We start from the raw sequence: 19504 nt of genomic DNA on the forward strand, positions 1-19504 counted from the left end.
AGGTGTAAAAGTGAGAGGGAAACACGGGCATGGCATATATGGCACCCGGGTCACGGTGCCAAGACCTAAGTAGGCTGATTTTCCAGGCTCAGGTCCAGATAAGTTATTCAAGACTGGAGCCAGGGAACCTCTCAGAGTCACAGGATGGTAGTCCAGCAGACGACCTTGGACTTCACATCTTTCCATGTAGAGGTTAAATGATCAGTCCAAGTTCTCATAGTCCCTCCGTCCTGGAAACGGGACCACCCACGCCCTAGGTCTCAGGACGGTTCTTGGTCTCGGGCTTCTTATTTCCAATGCGTTCTTCAATGTCGGTCTCTGGGCCAGTCCACCGGTAAGAGTCTTGTTAAAATAAGCAGCGAGATGCCTGCTAGATTTTGTGGCTAGACCTTGTCCCTCTCAAGCCAGGAAACTGCCACCTCCCACCTGTGGCCTCGGGGCTAAGTCTGGCATCCGAGCCAGTTTGGATCATGTTCTCAGTCAAGGGGAAGCCAGCTCCTGGCTTAGGCCCCTGTAACTCCTCTGTGCTCTCATTCATTGGTGTCCAGGGATCTGTTTTATTTACTTGTTTTCGTTCTCGAGAAGGAAAGGCCCCTCCTCTCTTTAGGAGGAACCAAAGGAAAGTATGGGTCAGAAAGCGAATTTTCCAGCACAGTGGGCTTGGTGAAAACTGCCAACTTTGAACTCATGAAGTCTGTAATGATATGAGCACAAAAGTAACAAGCCTTCAAGATAGAGTATCCAGACATAAGTTCATTAAACTGGCTTTGGGGATTTCCCTTGATTACGTATAGTCGATAGATATTACAGAATACAGAAAATTATAAAGAAAATATAAAGTACCTATTACTCCAGCCACTCAAAAATTGGTACTAAGATTTTTTAAAATGTGTATCCTCTTTTATCAGTGCATATGAAATATTTTAACATATTTTTGTTGATTTCAGAGAGAAAGGGAGAGGGAGAGAAAGATAGAAACATCAATAATGAGAATCACTGATTGGCTGCCTCCTGCCCTCCCCACACTGGGGATTGAGCCCACTGTGCTGACCAGGAATTGAACCATGACCTCCTGGTTCATAGGTTGATGCTCAACCACTGAGCCATGCTGGCTGTGCTATAAAATATTTTTAAATGGGCTCATGTTATTCAAATTGCATTGTGGTTTGCTTTTTCTCTTCATTTATCTTGAATATTTTGCTAGTAATAGCCTGATTTTGATGACTAGTATGCATTTAAATTAAGCTTGAGAGAACACATTCCATAAATAATGCATATAACGTGTGCTTACCTCACATAGATTATGTATCTGCTCTCTGTCAGATACTGTGCTGGGCCAGTGCTTCCCCCACCCCCAGAACCTGGACTGACTGGAAAGCCCTAAGAGGGAGTGATGGCTGGAGCAGTCTGGTCTCGAGCTGCCCTAGGAAGCAGAGACTTAGCTAAATGGCCTCCTAAAAGATCCCAGGGTTTTTGCAGAATAAATGGATGAGACATAGAATGGGAAGAATGAGGTAGAATGGATGACAAGGAAAGGGAACGGAAAAGGCAGTTTGAATCATTTCAGCAGTAACCTTGGGACCCTCAGGTTCTAGATTGCTTCTCCCCGATCAAAACTTGGAGGTCCCTGGGGACAGCTTGAAAGTGGGTGTGACTCCCAGCCCAGACGATGGGACACTACGGTTACAGGCACAGGGCAGGGTTCCCACATCCCCTACCTACTAGCAGTGGGATCCCGGGTAAGTCGGCCTCCTGGGCCTCACTTTCCTCACCTGTGTAAAGGGAATCATATTGGCCCATACCTTATAAAGCCTGTTCTGACAATTGAGTGAGATAATCCATGTCAAGTAACTTCTAACGATGCTGACATATGGTAAATGCAGGAAATATTGATTGAGGCTACAGTATCCACAGTGTGTAACCTTGAAATCATCAGGGGAGATAAATTGGGTCGTCTTGGAGGTCAGTATGTGAGAGTTAAGCCACATAGAAATGCATTCAGAAATGTGAGAATTCTTGAAAGGGGGAGTTCTCCATTAGTCTCGCATAAGTAAATTGTTGCTGGAATGTGCTGGAATGCTAAGTGAGGTCATGCTTGAGAATTTTGTCTCCTTTATAAATGATGTCTAAAGGACTTGAGTAGTCTTATGGCATTGATTCCAAGCAGCACGCTTTCCACATTTGAGCATCTCTGAACCAAGATGCCTTATAAGCAATAGTGTGTCATATTTAACAGACTGTTGTTTTTTTCTTAGTAGTACCAAAAATAATACAAAATAATTGATGACATCTGATATTCAATAAAATACGTCCATTTTTTTTGTTCATTTTGGGTCTGGGGAGGCTTTGGCCTGCTTTTTTTGTAGTTATTTTATTTCTAGTAATTGGAAACACCAGTATTCTCAAGAGCATCATTCATCAATGTTTAACTACAAATTTGTTTCCCAACCTCAGATAGTTTTCTATAATCTAAGCCATTTGTGGGGGGAAACCGAAAAATCAGTATTTCTGTCAGTGTTTTATATATTAATGTCATAAAACAAAAAAACACTATCATATATTAAAATTTCTATGTGTGTGTGGGGCGAGCACTTTACTTATAAACCCAACTTATTCTTTTGTAATGCTCAACTGATTGATCATCAAATGCTACTATCATATCAGTAATTAATATAACAATGTAAACACACATTTATACATACATGTAACAAATATAATAAGAGAGTGTTCCATTTATTTAACTATTTTCACTCATTAAATCTCTTAAAAAGATTCAATTCAGGCTTGTTGATATATTAAAAAGTTACAAAGTTCATTAATGAATATAAATTCAGTGCTATTTCCTGCCTATGGTTTTAAAGGTGCATTTTAATTTAATATTATGTTCTTCTAAAATTGATACATGGCTATCCATCATTAGAAAATGCCCATCTAATTATGAAGATTTTAAAACTACCTCATCCTCCAAAAGAAAAGGCACCTTTGCCACTAGATGCTGTTGTAAAATCTTTTAGAAGTTTGAAAAGCATATTACTTAAAGTTGTGTATTTTTTACACTTAAAAATTTGCAAATAATTTTTATTTTTTAACGGTTTATTTTCTAATTTTTTTATTGTGGTAAAATACAAATAACAAAATTTACTATCTTCACCATTTTAAGTGTACATTCAGTAGTACTATGTAGGCATCATATGTCTATACAGTATACATTTTTAAACAACATTATGTAACAAATATTTTCACATATCATTAACTATTGTTCAATATCCTTTTATGATTGCACCAGAGGCCTGGTGCACAAATTTGTGCACAGGTTGGGTCTGGCCAGCCCACCCTGATGGGGCCGATCTGGCTGGGCAGGCTTGGAGGAGGGGCCCCAGGCTGTGGGCCGGTCCCACCCTCTGGTCGAACTTTGGTGGAACTCCAGGTCGAGGGGACAATTTGCATATTACCCTTTTATTATATAGGATGATATTTTCTTTTTTGAACAACTATTCCTTAATTGTTGGGCATTTAGGTTGTTCCAAATTCTTTTAATGTTATGGAATATCAAGTGTAACACTGATATACTTGAGGTACTACTGAGAAAGATGAGCATCATGGTGATGTGCCAAGTGAATTAGACAGCAAGATCCAAATTAGAGAGATTCCTAGCTGAAAAAACATAAAGGAATGATGGATATGAAAACTATGGTGTTAAAGCCTTGGTAGGACTTGGTAAATGATGGACACTCATGAGGCCTGAGTTAAGAAACACCTCAAAGTTTGATTTGTGTGATGGGGAAAATTAATGCCACAAACAGAAATCATCAATTTGTAAGAGAGGCTTGTTGGAGGGTAACATTTAGCATGACATTTACCATGACCGTGATGGTAGGTCAGCTGAACTGAAGCTTTGATGGGCTCTAAGGGTTAAAGATTTAAGTACAAGTCATAAATGAATAAAGAATATAATGGTGAACCCATGGCAATAATTGATACATTTGAGGTGACTCCACACAGGTGGAGGAAAAGCATTGAAGTTTTCAGGAGTGACCCATGTTTTTATGAAAAGAAAAGGACCAAGAATCAGTAAGAGAAAAGGAGAGAGAGAGAGAGAAAGAGAGAGAGAGAGAGAGAGAGAGAGAGAATGAGAACTCAGGTAATTGGGTTGTTGAGAGCCCAGAGGAAGAGATCATTAAGAATAAATTCCACAATGCTAAGAACCACAGGCATCTATGCTGAAGAAAAGCTATGGAGAGGTTAACTGTAATCTTAACAAAAATAGTTTTTCCCCACTGGTGATAGGACCCTAAGCCAACATTAGAGATATTTGGGGGCAAGTGGGTGGTAACTATGACTTTGAAAATTTTGTGGTGAAAAGAAGAAAAAGGGAATGTGCGTCTGAGGCCATCTGAGGAGGTGGGCAGGTGGGCAGTGGGTGTGGGTGTGCCCTCGTACTGTGCTGCTGCTTCAGTACCTCCCTTCTCCTTCCCAGCTTGTCTGCTTCCACAAAGCCAGCCCTCCACCAGAAAGCTGCCTAAGAAATAGAAAAAAAATGCATGCATATAGGCAACTCGCCTTGTTTGCCTAAATAGTATTATTTGAAAAAAAGAGAAAGAAATCCTCTACCTTTTTACAACCTTCAAAGGAATTATTTATTCAAGGGGGGATAAAAATCTTTTTTTCAGGCAACCACTGAGGAAATGGAACCCAACAGCCAAGAAGATGAGAAAGATGGTGAAAACCTAGAAGAAGGGAATACAGAACTTACAGGTTTGTTTCCTAACAGACTAGTTTTAAGGTAAATCATGATAACTCTTAAGATATAACAGTCGAGAAATAGAGTCAAGAATTCTTCCTAAATGAGCCACAGAAAGGTAGACTCTAAAACTGGTGTGGGGTTGTGCTGCCACCTAGAGGCTTCCTGGGGAAATTCTGACTATGATTTATCTGGCGCTAAAAACCTTGCTTTGCTTTGTTTTCTTAAAAGTGTATCTCCATTCTCATAAATAAGATTATATTGCCCCAAATAAATAATGGCAAAAACTGAGGGTCCTATTTTAACACACAGTAACAGCAATAGATAAGACAGGTTGAAAATATATATCATAAAAATAGACACCGAAATAATAAAGCTGGTGAATAGTTTAAAATAATAGTTAGAAAGAATAAAGTAATGCCACAGATAGGAATATTTCTTGAATGAATGCTTTTCAATATTTTCAACACATTTCTTATTTTGATAAACATAAAAAACTTTCACCCTCTTCCAATCCCAAATTAGTTTTAAATGGCATGTTAGAATAAGTGAACTGTCATTACTAAAAATTCCAAACTAGATTATACCCCCTCATTCTGATAGGCCCCTCAGTGGGTGACTTTTCCACTTCTTCTTTATATATCAAGGAGCACTTTGTTTTCATTGCATTGTGTATACTATGCAATCCTCAACACATCCCAGTTATGAACCTGTGGTGATAAGAAGGAACATTGGGATACAGAAGGAAGAGTCAGGCTGCCACACAGTCCTTTGGATGGAAACTCTCTGGAGATGTTCGCCCACCCAGCCCGCCTATCAGAATATTTCGTGCCAGCATTTTGTCTCGTGCAGTGTTATTCCTATGCAAACTCTGGCTCTTATCAAGAACTTAAGTTTTTCACAGTGGGATTCTTCGATGTGTTTTATGTTGCTGGGTGTTTTTATGATAGCATGGAAGAGCCTAGAGAATACTGGCATCTTTGGCTCCTTTATACACCTTGTCACATGGTAATTCAACTTCTTTAAGTTTCTGCCTGTAACTCCATTTCAGAGCCACAGCATTTTACAACTACTGTGACTCGGTGCAGCCCGACCGTGGCCTCGGTGGAGTTTTCCTCCAGCCCCAAGCTGAGGAACGATGTGCCAGAAGAGAGAGACCAGAAGAAACCGGAAAATGAAATGAGCGGGAAGGTGGAGTTGGTGCTGTCACAAAAGGTGAATTGCGTCGTGGATTAAAGCAGTTACATTTACATGAGCATGGCTTCACAGGGCCGTGGGCTGCCCCTGGGACACTTGTTCATCGTGACGACTTAGTTTCTCTTCTCATCTTTTTTCTGTCTTTAACCTGTATTTTTCTAAATGCAAATATACTAGATGTTCATTGTAAATAATTTAAGTACATACGGGAAGATGGATGCATTAGCCCACTTGGGTTGCTGTGAGAGAGTACCACAGAAGGGATGGCTTAGAAATGACAGACATTTATTTCTTACAGTTCTGGAGACTGGGATGTCCAAGATCAAGGCAGATCTGGTGTCGAGTGAGAACACACTTCCTAGTTCACAGATGGACTTCTCATGTGTCCTCACTTGACAGAAGGGAGCGAGGGAGCTCCCTAGGGTCTCATTTATAAGGGCACAATCCCACTCATGAGAGTTCTGCCCTCATGACCTAAACACCTACCAAAGACCTTTCGTACTGTTACCTTGGGGGTTAGGATTTCAACATATGAAGTTTGGGGGGCACAGACATTCAGTCTATAGTATATATTTTTTAAATTTATATTTATAGTGATGTACACATAAATATGTAATAAATCTATCAAGTAATATATGTACATCTATTTTAAATTAAATATAAATAAACATAGACAAAGAGTAAGAGCAAAAGTCCCAGAAACCTACCTCTCTACTAGTAATAATTGGTATATATATAGATATATGTATTCTTTCTACATCTATTAAATTTTATTTAAACAATCAATTCTAATTATGAATATAGATTGCTTTGGGCAGTATGGACATTTTAATGATGTTGATTCTACCAATCCAAGAACATGGTATGTTCTTCCATCTCTTTATGTCTTCCTCTATCTCTTTTTTCAACGTCCTGTAGTTTTCTGAGTAGAGGTCTTTTACCTCTTTAGTTAAGTTTATTCCTAGGTAGCTTAATTTTTTTGGTGAGATGGTAAATGGGATTGCTTTTTTAGTCTCTCTTTCTGCAAGTTCACTATTGGTGTATAGAAATGCCATAGATTTCTTGGCGTTAATTCTGTATCCTGCTACATTGTGATGTACACATATGTAATAAATCTATCAAGTAATATATGTACATTTATTTTAAATTAAATATAAACAAACATAGACATAGAGTAAGAGAGAGCAAAAGTCACAGAAACCTACCTCTCTACTAGTAATAATTGGTATATATATAGATATATGTATTCTTTCTACATCTATTAAATTTTATTTAAACAATCAATTCTAATTATGAATATAGATTGCTTTGGGCAGTATGGACATTTTAATGATGTTGATTCTACCAATCCAAGAACATGGTATGTTCTTCCATCTCTTTATGTCTTCCTCTATCTCCTTTTTTCAACGTCCTGTAGTTTTCTGAGTAGAGGTCTTTTACCTCTTTAGTTAAGTTTATTCCTAGGTAGCTTAATTTTTTTGGTGAGATGGTAAATGGGATTGCTTTTTTAGTCTCTCTTTCTGCAAGTTATAAAGCTTTGAAGTCAGGTTTTGGTTTGTTGTGTATGAGCTTGGTTATTCTCAGCTCAGTAAAGATTCTCCTTCCCATATTTAACTATTTTATAGCAGCGTACTTCTGATGCCTCCGGATTTGGACAAGGAAACTCGAAACTTATTATTCTGATATAATTGGTTTTAACATCTATTTTTTATTAACTTTCTTCCTTGTTTGGAGTCTCATTCTCTTCAGGGTAATTTGTTTTGTTTTCAGGCAGAGAATAAAAGTTTTCATCTTTTATACCAATTGTTCTCAACCTTGGCTACCTTTTAGAACTTAAAAATACACCAAGCATCTCCAGCTCAGATAAATCAGAATTTCTGGGGGTAGGGCCCAGGCACCTGTATTTTTAAAAGCTCCCCATGATTCAAATGGGCCACCAAAGTAGGGTACCACTGACTTGCCTATGGGCATACTGCCTGTGGTGATATTTCAACTTTAAAACTTAACCCTAAATTTTGATTTGACTTTAGCGTGAAAATTTTACCACTTATACAACTGGTTCTTCCATCATTTAGTCAACCAATATTGACTGTGTACCTACTATGTGCCAAGCACTGTCTATGTATTAGACAGTGGCTATTCAACGGTGACCAAGATGGGGCCCCTGGCCTTAGGGAGCTGAGAGTGCCGTGTCCTTGGTAGAGTCTCAGAAATGCCTATGGCCTTGATGCCTTTTGGAAATTTCTGGCTCTAGCTCCCCCCTTTTTATACATAGAGAATTAAAGAATGGTCTGGAGGTCTTGAAAGAGGAACTAAACTGTGGGAAAACATTGGGGGCAGGCAGGATTTCCTGTCTTTGCAGGTTTTGCCTGATCTATGTTACACTTCATTATTTAGTATTCTTCCAAGTTAACTTTTTGTTCCATTTAAATCTAAACTGAAAGGAGAACTCTACTTCATAGCTAGAATTTTTTTTAATCAAACAGAATGAATATCATAACTAAAGAATGTTCTTCTGCATACCTTGTCTGTGAACCTCACTTGTGAGCCATCTTTGGACCACAAGTGTCACATCTACCCTGTGGAAAAATTGTTTTCAGGGTCTTAACTCTGTGTGTGTGCGTGTGTGTGTGTGCAGATTGTTGTGTTTGGTGGTGGTTGTTGTTGTTTGGGTGTTGTTGTTTTTTTATCAATTGGTAGCAAGTACATACAGCCCCTGAATTCTGTTCTATGGACTCCAGGTTAAGAATTTCTGCTAGTTGATTAACAAATGGTGTAATGGTCTTTGAACACACTGCTTTTCTTCCACCATGTGAATTTCTTTCCTTCTCCTTTCCCTCCTGTACAATTAGCTCTTAGAAAAAGGGAGAGAGGTGATCACTGTGGCTGCAACAATTTTTACTTCACTTGAGAGTGTTGCCAAGTGCCCATGCACACACACTGATCTTTTTATATGGTGGTCATTTTGAGTGTTTCTGCTGACTATGAACTGTTTCATTTACAACTGGGCATTAGCTGAAACATGTTTTATCTGACTTAAATATAGGGGAGATGGTATGAGGTCAGGATGTGAGGGTTGTCAACTTATTGCATGTTTAGTTAATACTGAAGTTCATTTAGCTATCTGGTTGACTTATCTAATGTAGAATGAAGTGATTAAATGTATTTTCTTCAGGATTCCATTAGGGTTGGATATATTATTTATAAGAAAAAATAAGTGCCCAGCCAACGTGGCTCAGTGGTTGAGCATCAACCTATGAATCAGGAGATCATGGTTCGATTCCCTGTCAGGGCACATGCCCAGGTTGCAAGCTTGATCCCCAGTAGGGGGTGTGCAGGAGGCAGCCGTTCAAATGATTCTCTCTCATCATTGATATTTCTATCTCTCTATCCCTCTCCCTTCCTCTCTCTGAAATCAATAAAAATATATTTAAAAAGAAAAAATAGAATCCTATCAAGAAGAAATTGTAGACATTAAATCGTCCTGAGGACCAAATCATAGATCAGCTTATGATGAAACACTGGTCTCTCTATAACCTCACTTGCCTTATTGGCCATCAAATGAATCTGTTGGGAACCCAGCCTCCAGCCAGAGTGAATCAGAGGAAGTCCTGTACGCAGCTGGAAGGACATGAACTGATCCAGCTCTGCTCCTCATTCCGATCTTTGCTCAGAGTCTACTGATTATTATTTTAGACATTAGTTTGGTAATCTGGTCTCTCAGCAATCAGTTGATAAGAAACAACAAATCAGAAAGAAAGTGCTTCTACCAAAGGCCATTCAGATTGGGAGAAACAAGATAAAATTAAATAGCAATAACAAGAAAATTCTACTTTTACAAAACAAATGTAAGAATTTCTAAATTGGGGACTATTTACCATAGGACAAGTAATTTAACATGCCTCAAAACCCCCTAAGGGCATCATTGCTATGGAGCTGTTTGATGATGGCTATTTATAATAATGTTTCTATGTCAACAGGCAAAGTATATTATCTTTAATGTGTTTTGCATGAATTTGATGGGGGGTTGTGTAGTGTCTGAGAATAATGCCCATTAGAAGGTAATATTACCTTAGTATTTAGCACTTACGTAATAAGGGGGTATTTTTTTAGTCTTATATGGGACATCTCACATCCTGACATTATGTAGCATCAGGGAGAGACTGTGTGATTTATCAATAAGAAAATGAGACAGAATGATGTATAATCCCAAAGATGGAATACTGTCTTCTGGGTTTGGGAAAAAAGTGATCATGAAATTTTTATATGCTCTCATTTGATACCTCTGGAAAATTGACCTCTACATTAAAGTAGAAAAACACAAATGGGGAAAGAAAAATGGGGCCAATTTTCCATTTAAAAGTTAGATGTTTGGGCTTACTGACTTATGTGATTGTCGTGGATTCTTTCATTTTATTTTGCCTGTGTCTTTGCTAATAGATAATCCTTGCCATGTTTGTGTCCATTGCTCCTGAACCAGGTGGTAAAGCCAAAGTCTCCAGAACCAGAAGCAACCCTGACGTTTCCGTTTCTGGACAAAATGCCTGAAACCAACCAGTTACATTTGCCAAATCTCAATTCTCAAGGTAAAGAGAAGGAAATGCTTTATTTTAGTCCTACATGTTCTCCTGGGCCCATCTGCAGTGAAATATTACTTCATGTGAATGAGGATTACTTCCTTTATGTTGATGTCCCTTTGGCCATAGTGTTTGCAGAGCCTGGTGGCTAGATTACTGATTTCAGAATAGAATTCTGGGGCTGCATTCTCTGTGGCCCAGCCAAGGACCCCAGCTGCCAAGACCATTTTGCCAGCCGGGCACCATTGGCATGATAAGGCCTACACAAGTGTTGGATTCCTTAAAATAATTTTATTGTCTCTAAAATGGGAAAAAAATAAATAACTTTAACAAAAAGTTTATAATCTTAATATTATATCAATTCCATTAATTGTTAATTATGTAGTCTTTATAAAATATCCACTTGGCAATAATTTTAGAAGAAAGTCAGACTTTCTTACTTCATAATAATTGCTGGGTGTGCACCGAGAAATTATTCCACATTGTAGGTTAAGTGTATTACTCATAAGCAAAAACTTTAATTTTTCCCGAAACTGTTATAGCAAGAATAGATGTGTATATACAGTAGGTTCTCGGGTTACGTCGGAGAGCCACGTAACGCGATTTTCGCGGTAAGTCGGAACCCACCTACATAAGCACCTCCGTCACTCACATGGAGCACATACACAGCAGTAATGAAGTGAAACAGTAAAAAAAATTTAAAAGAAAGATAACAATTCCTGACCTTCACTTGTGGGTAATAAATAATAAAAAACATAAAGCACATTTGTATATATGTCGAAATGACGGGACTTTTTTTTTTTATACATAAATGGGAGATGGCGATGTAAACACGAAATGACATACTTCGAGTCCAACGTAACCTGTGGACTGCCTGTATATATATTAAATACATGTATATGCTGAGGGTATATTTTACTATGTTTCATATGTTTGATATAATGTGTGGAGGGGTGGCCTCTAAAAAGATAGGAGTTTAGGGCCTATGGGAGTTGTAAAAGGCACTGACCACTGCAAATGTCTATGTGTCATTTGTACCTTTTAGGCCATGTGTAGGTTGTGAGTTTATCCTGTACTATTTAAAAGCCCAACTTGAACCCTTTATCCTGGTGAGACATCTAGATGCCCCCAGTCACCCCAAAAGGAGCCTTAGTGATGAGAGCAGTAGGGGGATGTCCTAAGAAGTCCATGATTCATAGGGACTATTCTTCAGAACAGACCACTGGGCTTTACTGGTGTGAGTTCTCTCTAGATATGAAAACAGCTAAGCTCCGGAAGCAAGAACTGTAAGGTATCTTGCTTTTCTTTTTTACTATACTTTCCCCAGTTTATTTTATAGATTGAGCAGTCCAGGCAAAGAGAAGATAGTATAAGCATATTGTGGCTGGGGATTTACTTTTTTTTTTTTTTACAAGGGTGGTCAGCTGTTTGGGGTAGAATCTGAGTTGGCTTCCATTAACCTTTGTTGAGGGCTGAGAGATAAGTTGGGCTCTCTCTACATAACAGGGAAGTACTTGGGAAGGAATTTATCGGAACATGCACTGATGAGCACTAGTTTCTTAATGTGGAAACAAGTTCAATACTGTCTTCAAAACATGTATTTTAAATTTTTTGGTCCGACTGAAGGGAATTGACAAAAATAGTCCTATAACTAGGCCAGCAATTGGCCATATTTAGACAAATTTAAATTCTGCCCTATTCCTAACTCTTCGTCATTGTGCAGATAAGGAATGCAGAGAGGAAATTGTTATTTTTATGTCATAGTAGTTAGTTTTGTTGTCTGGTTCATGGGAGCTGTAATAACAGCTGCAGGCTCTGGAGACAGAACATGCGGGTTCCAATCCTTACTCATGCAGATCTTACCTGTGAGATCTCCCCACCAAGTTCTCCAGAATCTCTAATCGTCACCTGTACACTAGAAATAATAACAGTACCAACCTCATAGGGGTATTGGAAGAATTAATTGAGATAAACCAAAAAAAGTGTTTAGCTCAACACAAGCACTCATAATAGAATCTGGTAATTACAGGATAGTAGCAAGATACCAGGCAGTAAAATATTATAAATGCTTTCCTTAAAATAAAGGGGTTTCTGTTGCGGAGATAGGACTTTAAGTAGTAATTTTCAAACATGATTATATGCCAGGGACCTGGGCAGGATGGGTTAAAGCACAGATAGCTGACCCTCCAGTCCCAGTCCCGCAAGGTCTAGGCTGAGGCCACAGTATTTGCAGAGTTCCCAGAGGGATATGATGCTGCAGATCCAGGGACCACACTCAGAAGACCACAGACTTGAAATATGTGTTTAAATTGTGCTCCAAAGACATCGCTGATAGATATAGAAATAACAGTAATATTTGTTTAGAATGTATAAATTCATATCTTTCATGAAGCAAAAGGCCTCTAATAAATGTAATCTTAAAAGCTATGTGGAGGGACAGGGAAAGTATAGGTCGTTGCCCAGATATAAAAAGGCAGTGCACCTGTAACTAACTAGTCTGAGGTCGCACCTCAAGTCCAAAGGAGCTATAGGTTTAAGAGGGGGAATCCGGGAGCCATACCTAGTACTCGCTCCCCCAGACAGTCTATCTCCCCCATTTCCATAAAGCCATCTGTTTGTAGGCTGATCTTATAGGCCACTGAGCCCTAACGTTGTTCCACAGATTTCCCTTAAACATACACACATGCACAAATAGTCTTTAATTACTCTGAAAACCTTCATAAAATACATTTAAAGATGACAAATTTCCTTTTCTCAACTCTCCCAACAGTAGCAAGATACCTCAAATTGGTGTTTCAGGAAAATATGTGCATGTTAAAATGCATACTGGCTAGCTGTATTTCTTTTGTGCAAAAAATCCATTATTTGCATTGAGAATGATGACAGATGGGCACAGTGCTAGCTTCAGGATGCAAATGAGCTTGTGTCTGCGTGAGGCTGTCACATGACACATAGACATTTACATGCTCTTATTACACACACTAGAGGCCCGGTGCACAAAATTCATGCACAGGTAGGGTCCCTAGGCCTGGCCAGTGATCAGGGCCGATCTGCGGGACAACCGGCAGGGCGATCAGGGGCCCCCTGCCTTGGCTGGCCTGGGGCCTGTGGGCTGGGGGCAGCTCCTGTATTGAGCGTCTGCCCCCTGGTGGTCAGTACACATCATAGTGACCGGTTGTTCCAGTGGTCATTCTGCCATTTGGTCGATTTGCATATTAGGCTTTTATTATATAGGATATATAATTTCTGCCACAGATTTCCATGCGTAACTTTTATGAAGTGTATACAATAATAACTGAACTCATCTCTGCTGTCTTTTATATTTTTCTGGTGTTCTCCAAAAGCAATGCACACTGTGCATTTTGCTCTTTCATAGCATATCATCTTATTATCTTGAGATTCAACATTTTAACAATATCACCTTTAAGTATGAGCCCATTAAATGTCACCTGACATCAAAGAAGATAGGCAATAGCATGAACTGTCTCATTTCCGTTGACTTTTGCCCATGTCTTCAGGGTGTGTGTGAGTTTTACTGAGATATTTTACACTTCAGATGCTTTCCCTCTCCGTTCTTGGATAGCCACACCTGGGCCTGGGATTTGGGAGAAGGTTCTACACAACTGTCACCCCTGTTCTCATGATTTTCTGTTTGTTCCGTTCTACCATCTGATCTAGAGTCGCCTGGCACTGCCAGCCTTCCGCTTAGAGTTCAGAACTCTTGGCGACGTTCCCAGTTTTTCTCCCAGTCAGGTAAAATGCATACTGGCTAGCTGTATTTCTTCTGTGCAAAAAAATCCATGTTGCGGGCAACCAATAATGTCTGGTATTTTTCTTCATTTCTGACCTCGGGGGAAAAATGCTTGTTTCTGGCACACAGTTAGCAAAGAGCTAGTTCTTTGATGTCAGTACCAGTTATACTGAAATTGGGGGAAAATTCGCAGAATTTTACTTTGATTTTGAAAATCTAAAGAAATGATAATATTTACCTCTTTATTATCTTTTTCTTTAAAAAAAACAACAACAAAGATTAGAAGCGTTTACCAGGAACATGGTTCTCTTGTTAACTGTGTCACTCTCTTTATTTCTTGGTGACATTTGGCCTCTCTCTGTATGAAACTTCTCCATGTCAGACAAGGAGGGAACTGTCAATCAAGCCAGAATGCAAGGTGTATTAAAAACCAGCACTAGTAGGAATAGATTTTGCTTCCTAGTGCTTAGTACTGGGTGCTAATTGATGTCATCAGTCTTCTTACACTGGTCCTGACTACTTTTGGTGACGGGTACCAACTGCTTCAGGGGTCTGCTTTATTCTGATCTTCTCATCCTCTTGGCTTACAAAAAAAATTGGTTTGAAGCTGACATAGGAGCCACACTCCACTGAGAGGATCAATGAGAAATACAGTACGAAGCTACTCACACTGTGTTCTTCTTTTTCTTTCTTTCTGTCCAGGGGATTCTCCCAGCAGTGAAAAGTCACCTGCAACTACACCTGTAAGTAACTCATGTTAAGGAATGAGCTCATGCATTTAGTGTGATTTTAATTACAGAGTATTTGATTCACTTACAGAAGATCCCATAAAAAAAATGGGCTTCAAATGATTGTAAAAGAATAGGTGAAAGCCATGCATATGCTGCCAGGTGAATTAGGAAGATGTGGGTTATCATTATGCAGAGCTGTGATCTGGAAACAAAAGGGTAAGTGAGTCAGGGAAGTAAAATCTAAAAGAAGCAATTAAAATGCATGTGACAGTAAGAATTAGTATTAAAATATGCACTTTCTGTAAGCATTCAAAATCTTTTTTTTTTATGAGAACAATCATTCAACATAGTTAAGTTGGCAGTAGGGCCCTGCCTGGACTCTTTCTGTAAGACCCAAACTGTCTTTGTTGCGCCCCTTGTTGCAATCAGTACCTTGAGTAATAGTAACCACACACTTAGTTTTCAATTTTTTATTTCAGTGACATAAAATAAGCATTTGCTAGTTAAAGTGTCCAGACATGTGCCACTGTCAAAGGCCATGCTGCTCAATTTTATCTGAACACTTTCTGCGGACCTGGCTCTTCTCTAAACTGGGTGTTTCCAGGGCTGAGCCTGTCACCCTTGCTCACCCTTGAAATTCCCGCCCGATTTGTAGAATTCAGTTCCTCTGTGGCTCAGTCAACCAGCACAGAGCCCTTGGGTGCAGCCGCAAAATCACCGTTGTGCCTCTGAATCTTCTCTGAACGTTATCTTCCTTGACTGTACCCCAGACTCTTCCCTTTCTCCCTAACTCTCCCACCCTCACCTCACTTTTTCTTTCAAGATTCCCAAGCTGTTATAAGTGTCTCCCCAAATTACCCCATCAGGGGGAAGGGAGGAAGTACAGTTATTGGGGAACCTGGTTCGCCTCAGCACCTGTTCTGGGCGATGGGGGAGCCAACTTTCAACACTGCAGCCCCCCTTTTGCTGATTCCCCAGGGACCGGCTAGGATTTCTCCCCCACACCCCCGCCCTCCCAGACCCTCTCAACCTTATACCCTGTGGCCTGGGTGTCCGTCCGCTTTGACTCGTGCATTTTTCTCCCATTATTTCTGTTCACTGACTTGGTTCCCAAACTCACAAAAAACTTTCTTAAAAGACCAAAAAAAAGAGAGTCTGACTGTTTGCTATGTGGGTTCCACAGCAGGGGCTCCCCACTGCCTGATCTCAGGGGACGTTGGTGGGCAGTGGTGAGTGGTTAGAGATGGCCAGTGTGGGCAGCAGCAGCGGCATAAGAAATGATGCAGTTCTACGCGCGGCAAGCATCACTTCTCACAAAACGCAGCTCTGCTGAGATAAGCGGTCCTATTTGCCCAGACCCGGGATCAATATGCAGAATGAGTATCTTACGCTCCTGAGCGTGAATACATTTAAGAAATCGCTTCTAAAAGAAATGAAGCAAAAGCCTGCCCGTGCCAGGGGCTAATTACTTCGTGTTTTCATTAGCTCCCAAAAGGTTCACAGAATCCTATCAGCCTCTTGGAAGGGAACCAAAGAGGGACTAAGATTAAATAGCGGTGCTGCCAACAAAGAGGACCTTTAGATAAATGAAGGCTCTGCTGTGTGTGTCCATCTCATGACAGCCCATAGGCTACTCGTGTCCCTCGCCCTGGCCAGGCCTTCTCTTAATTTGTCGTATTAAATAGACTTTTAGCACAGGAAAAACATGGAATTGAATTCTTCTCAGAAATCAGTGAGTCTGTTAGTTCATTTTGCAGATATAATGCCCTGTGTCTAATTCCTCATACCAGAGGTTATATGGATGAACACAAGGAAAAAGCATTTCACTTAAAAAAAATTTTTTTAACTTCCAAGTATTGATTAACGGCCAACTCAGGCAGTCCTCACCTCCTTTGTTGTCAATAAAATTCCAGTTCCAGAAGCAGTGGAAATGAATTGTCAAAAGCTTTTTTGTTGTTGTTAATCCTCACCCGAGGATATTTTTCCATTGATTTTTAGAGAGAGTGGAAGGGAGGGGGGAGACAGAGAGGGAGAAACATCCATGTGAGAGAGACACACGGATTGATTGCCTCCCGCATGTGCCCCAACCAGGGCCTGCAATCGAGGTGCGTGCCTTGATCAGAATGGAGCCGGGGCCCTTCAGTCCACAGGCCGATGCTCTATTCACTGAGCCAAACCTGCTAGGGCTATTAAAAGCACTTTGAAAGCATCCATGTGAAATCAAATTTAGCCTGGCTCTTGTTTCTTAAGTAGAAATATTTGCTCCATCTTTGAGTAAAAACTTTCATTTCTATCCGCATGTGCCCCAACCAGGGCCTGCAATCGAGGTGCATGCAATCCACAGGCCAATGCTCTATCCACTGAGCCAAACCTGCTAGGGCTATTAAAAGCACTTCGAAAGCATCCATGTGAAATCAAATTTAGCCTGGCTCTTGTTTCTTAAGTAGAAATATTTGCTCCATCTTTGAGTAAAAACTTTCATTTCTAGAAAAATTCTGGGAGTAAATAGCTCATGTGCCTACTTGTTTTATGCCATGTTTGTTGGGTAACAGGGCTTCAAAAAGGAACCTCGTAACCTTAGGAAGTAGCCTCTGCTGAGTCCTTGAGATGTGCCAGGAACCGTGGTTGGTGTTTGACATCTTTTATCTAATTTGTTCTCATAAAACTCTTCAGAGTATATCTCATTAGCCCCAGTAACCTTAGGAAGTAGCCCCTGCTGAGTCCTTGAGTTGTGCCAGGAACTGTGGTTGGTGTTTGATGTCTTTTATCTAATTTAATTCTCATAAAACTCTTCAGAGTATATCTCATTAGCCCCCATTTGCAATTGAAGAAACTAAGACTCAAAGAAGTTAAATTAATAGCTCAAGGTCACCCAACTAACAAGGGTTGAACTTGGTTTCAAATCCAAGTTTGATGACTTTAAAACTCATGTTCTTTCCATGATACCCCCAGTAGTACTGATTTTACCCCCCCAAAAAAATCATAAATAAAAAGAATTTTTGCCCTGGCCGGTTTGGCTCAGCGGATAGAGCGTCGGAAAAAAATCATAAATAAAAAGCATTTTAAATCTCATTCATTTTCATGGCTTTCTGCTGCTGTGTAGAAAGCAATGCTCCATGCAAGTTTATTTTACTTTTTTAAAAAATATTTTGTGTTCTAATCCCTTTGGCTTACTTCCCGAGGGGCAGGAGCAGATCCGTTTAGATAGCCCGCTATTTGTAGAGTGGCTTTAGGTCTGCCAGTTAAATTTTACACTTTTCAAAACTGCATGGAGGTAAATCTTCACTATCAAAATGTTAGTAAGAACCGGATTCAGCAAAGTCACACGGGGACTTCTGGGGCCTTTGGAAGAGAGAGGCCAGACCAGCCCCAGCCATCTGCTGTTCTCTCGGAAATCAGGAGCCCATTTTCCAGCTGAGAGATGCACAGCCCAGAGTCAGGGAATCCACAGAGCACAGACGGCAGGCAAGTGCGCGGGCCACGCACACCCTGTCTGCTACCCTCTGGAAGGGGACCACGGTTACAGATGCGGGCGTATGTCTCCTTCCTGCCCCACCGAATTGTTATCCAGTGGGGTGGCATGGTGGGCTGTGGGCTTTGGGGAAAGGTGTTTGTGGGGAAATGGGGGGGGGGCAGACGTACGTCTTTCACGCCCCGAATTACAGGTATCAGTGCATCCTCTTGGGGAGGGGAGCATGTGATGTGAGCTTCTAGAACCAATGAACCTAAAATGCTTCACTTGTTTTTCAGCTTTTGTGAAGTTTTGAGGTCTGTTTTCTCTATTTGAAAAGCCCCTGAAGTTCCTCTCTAAAACTTTACAATGTTAGGTTTTACAGTGGTAGGTGTTTGTAACAAAACCTTTATCTGGAAAGAAAAGCCCGCCAGGGGTTGACCAACCATGGCTTTGCCAGAGCATTCACATGAACACCAGGCTCTTGCAATCCCAATACAGCCCTTCCGCTCCTAAGATAACGGCACAACAGGTAAGGCCTGGAGGAGATCCCAGCGCCTCCCCAGGAGGATAGGAGCCCAGACTTGTTTGAGCCTCAGAGAGAGGTTTGGCAATAATTAGCCTAAAGTATTTGACTGTTATGTCATACTGATTCCTTTGTCTCGGTCAAGTCAGGGATGCCATTCCCAAGCATCCAGGGGTATCAGTTCTCATTTTAGGCATTAATTTTCATCACCATTTATTCATTTCTTCCAGTCAGCGGTCAGGAACTCTGGTCACATTTTCAAAGCTGTTCTTATTCACAGTATTTGATTCTTTTCCCCCAGAAGTGGTGACTAGGGTTGTATTATTTCTGGAAATAAGAAATGGCAGTTCTGATACTGAAGCCTTCTAGTGGGCTGTTTAAAAGCTACTCTTAATTCAGAAGTTACTTAAAGCTAGGGACATTGCATTTGGGTACAATGGCTTCAAGCAAAGAGTAATTTGACTACTCAACTAATTACCATCTTGTCCACTTTGGACCTTTCTGCAGAATTCGTTTTTTTATCCTTTATT

At 40.3% G+C, this 19504-nt stretch overlaps 1 protein-coding gene across 1 annotated transcript in view; it reads left to right on the forward strand.

The window, feature by feature from the left end:
• The window catches only part of LIMCH1 (LIM and calponin homology domains 1), an 83800-nt gene that overhangs the window by 44037 nt on the left and 20259 nt on the right, over positions 1–19504 (forward strand). Inside the window, exons 9-12 of the mRNA XM_005877485.2 lie at positions 4671–4755; positions 5793–5956; positions 10419–10524; positions 14969–15009. Of these exons, the coding sequence (XP_005877547.1) occupies positions 4671–4755; positions 5793–5956; positions 10419–10524; positions 14969–15009 (396 nt within the window). The remainder of the gene's footprint in view (positions 1–4670; positions 4756–5792; positions 5957–10418; positions 10525–14968; positions 15010–19504) is intronic.

Source organism: Myotis brandtii, unplaced genomic scaffold (genome assembly GCF_000412655.1).
Source record: "Myotis brandtii unplaced genomic scaffold, ASM41265v1 scaffold520, whole genome shotgun sequence".
NCBI classification, from domain to species: domain Eukaryota; kingdom Metazoa; phylum Chordata; class Mammalia; order Chiroptera; family Vespertilionidae; genus Myotis; species Myotis brandtii.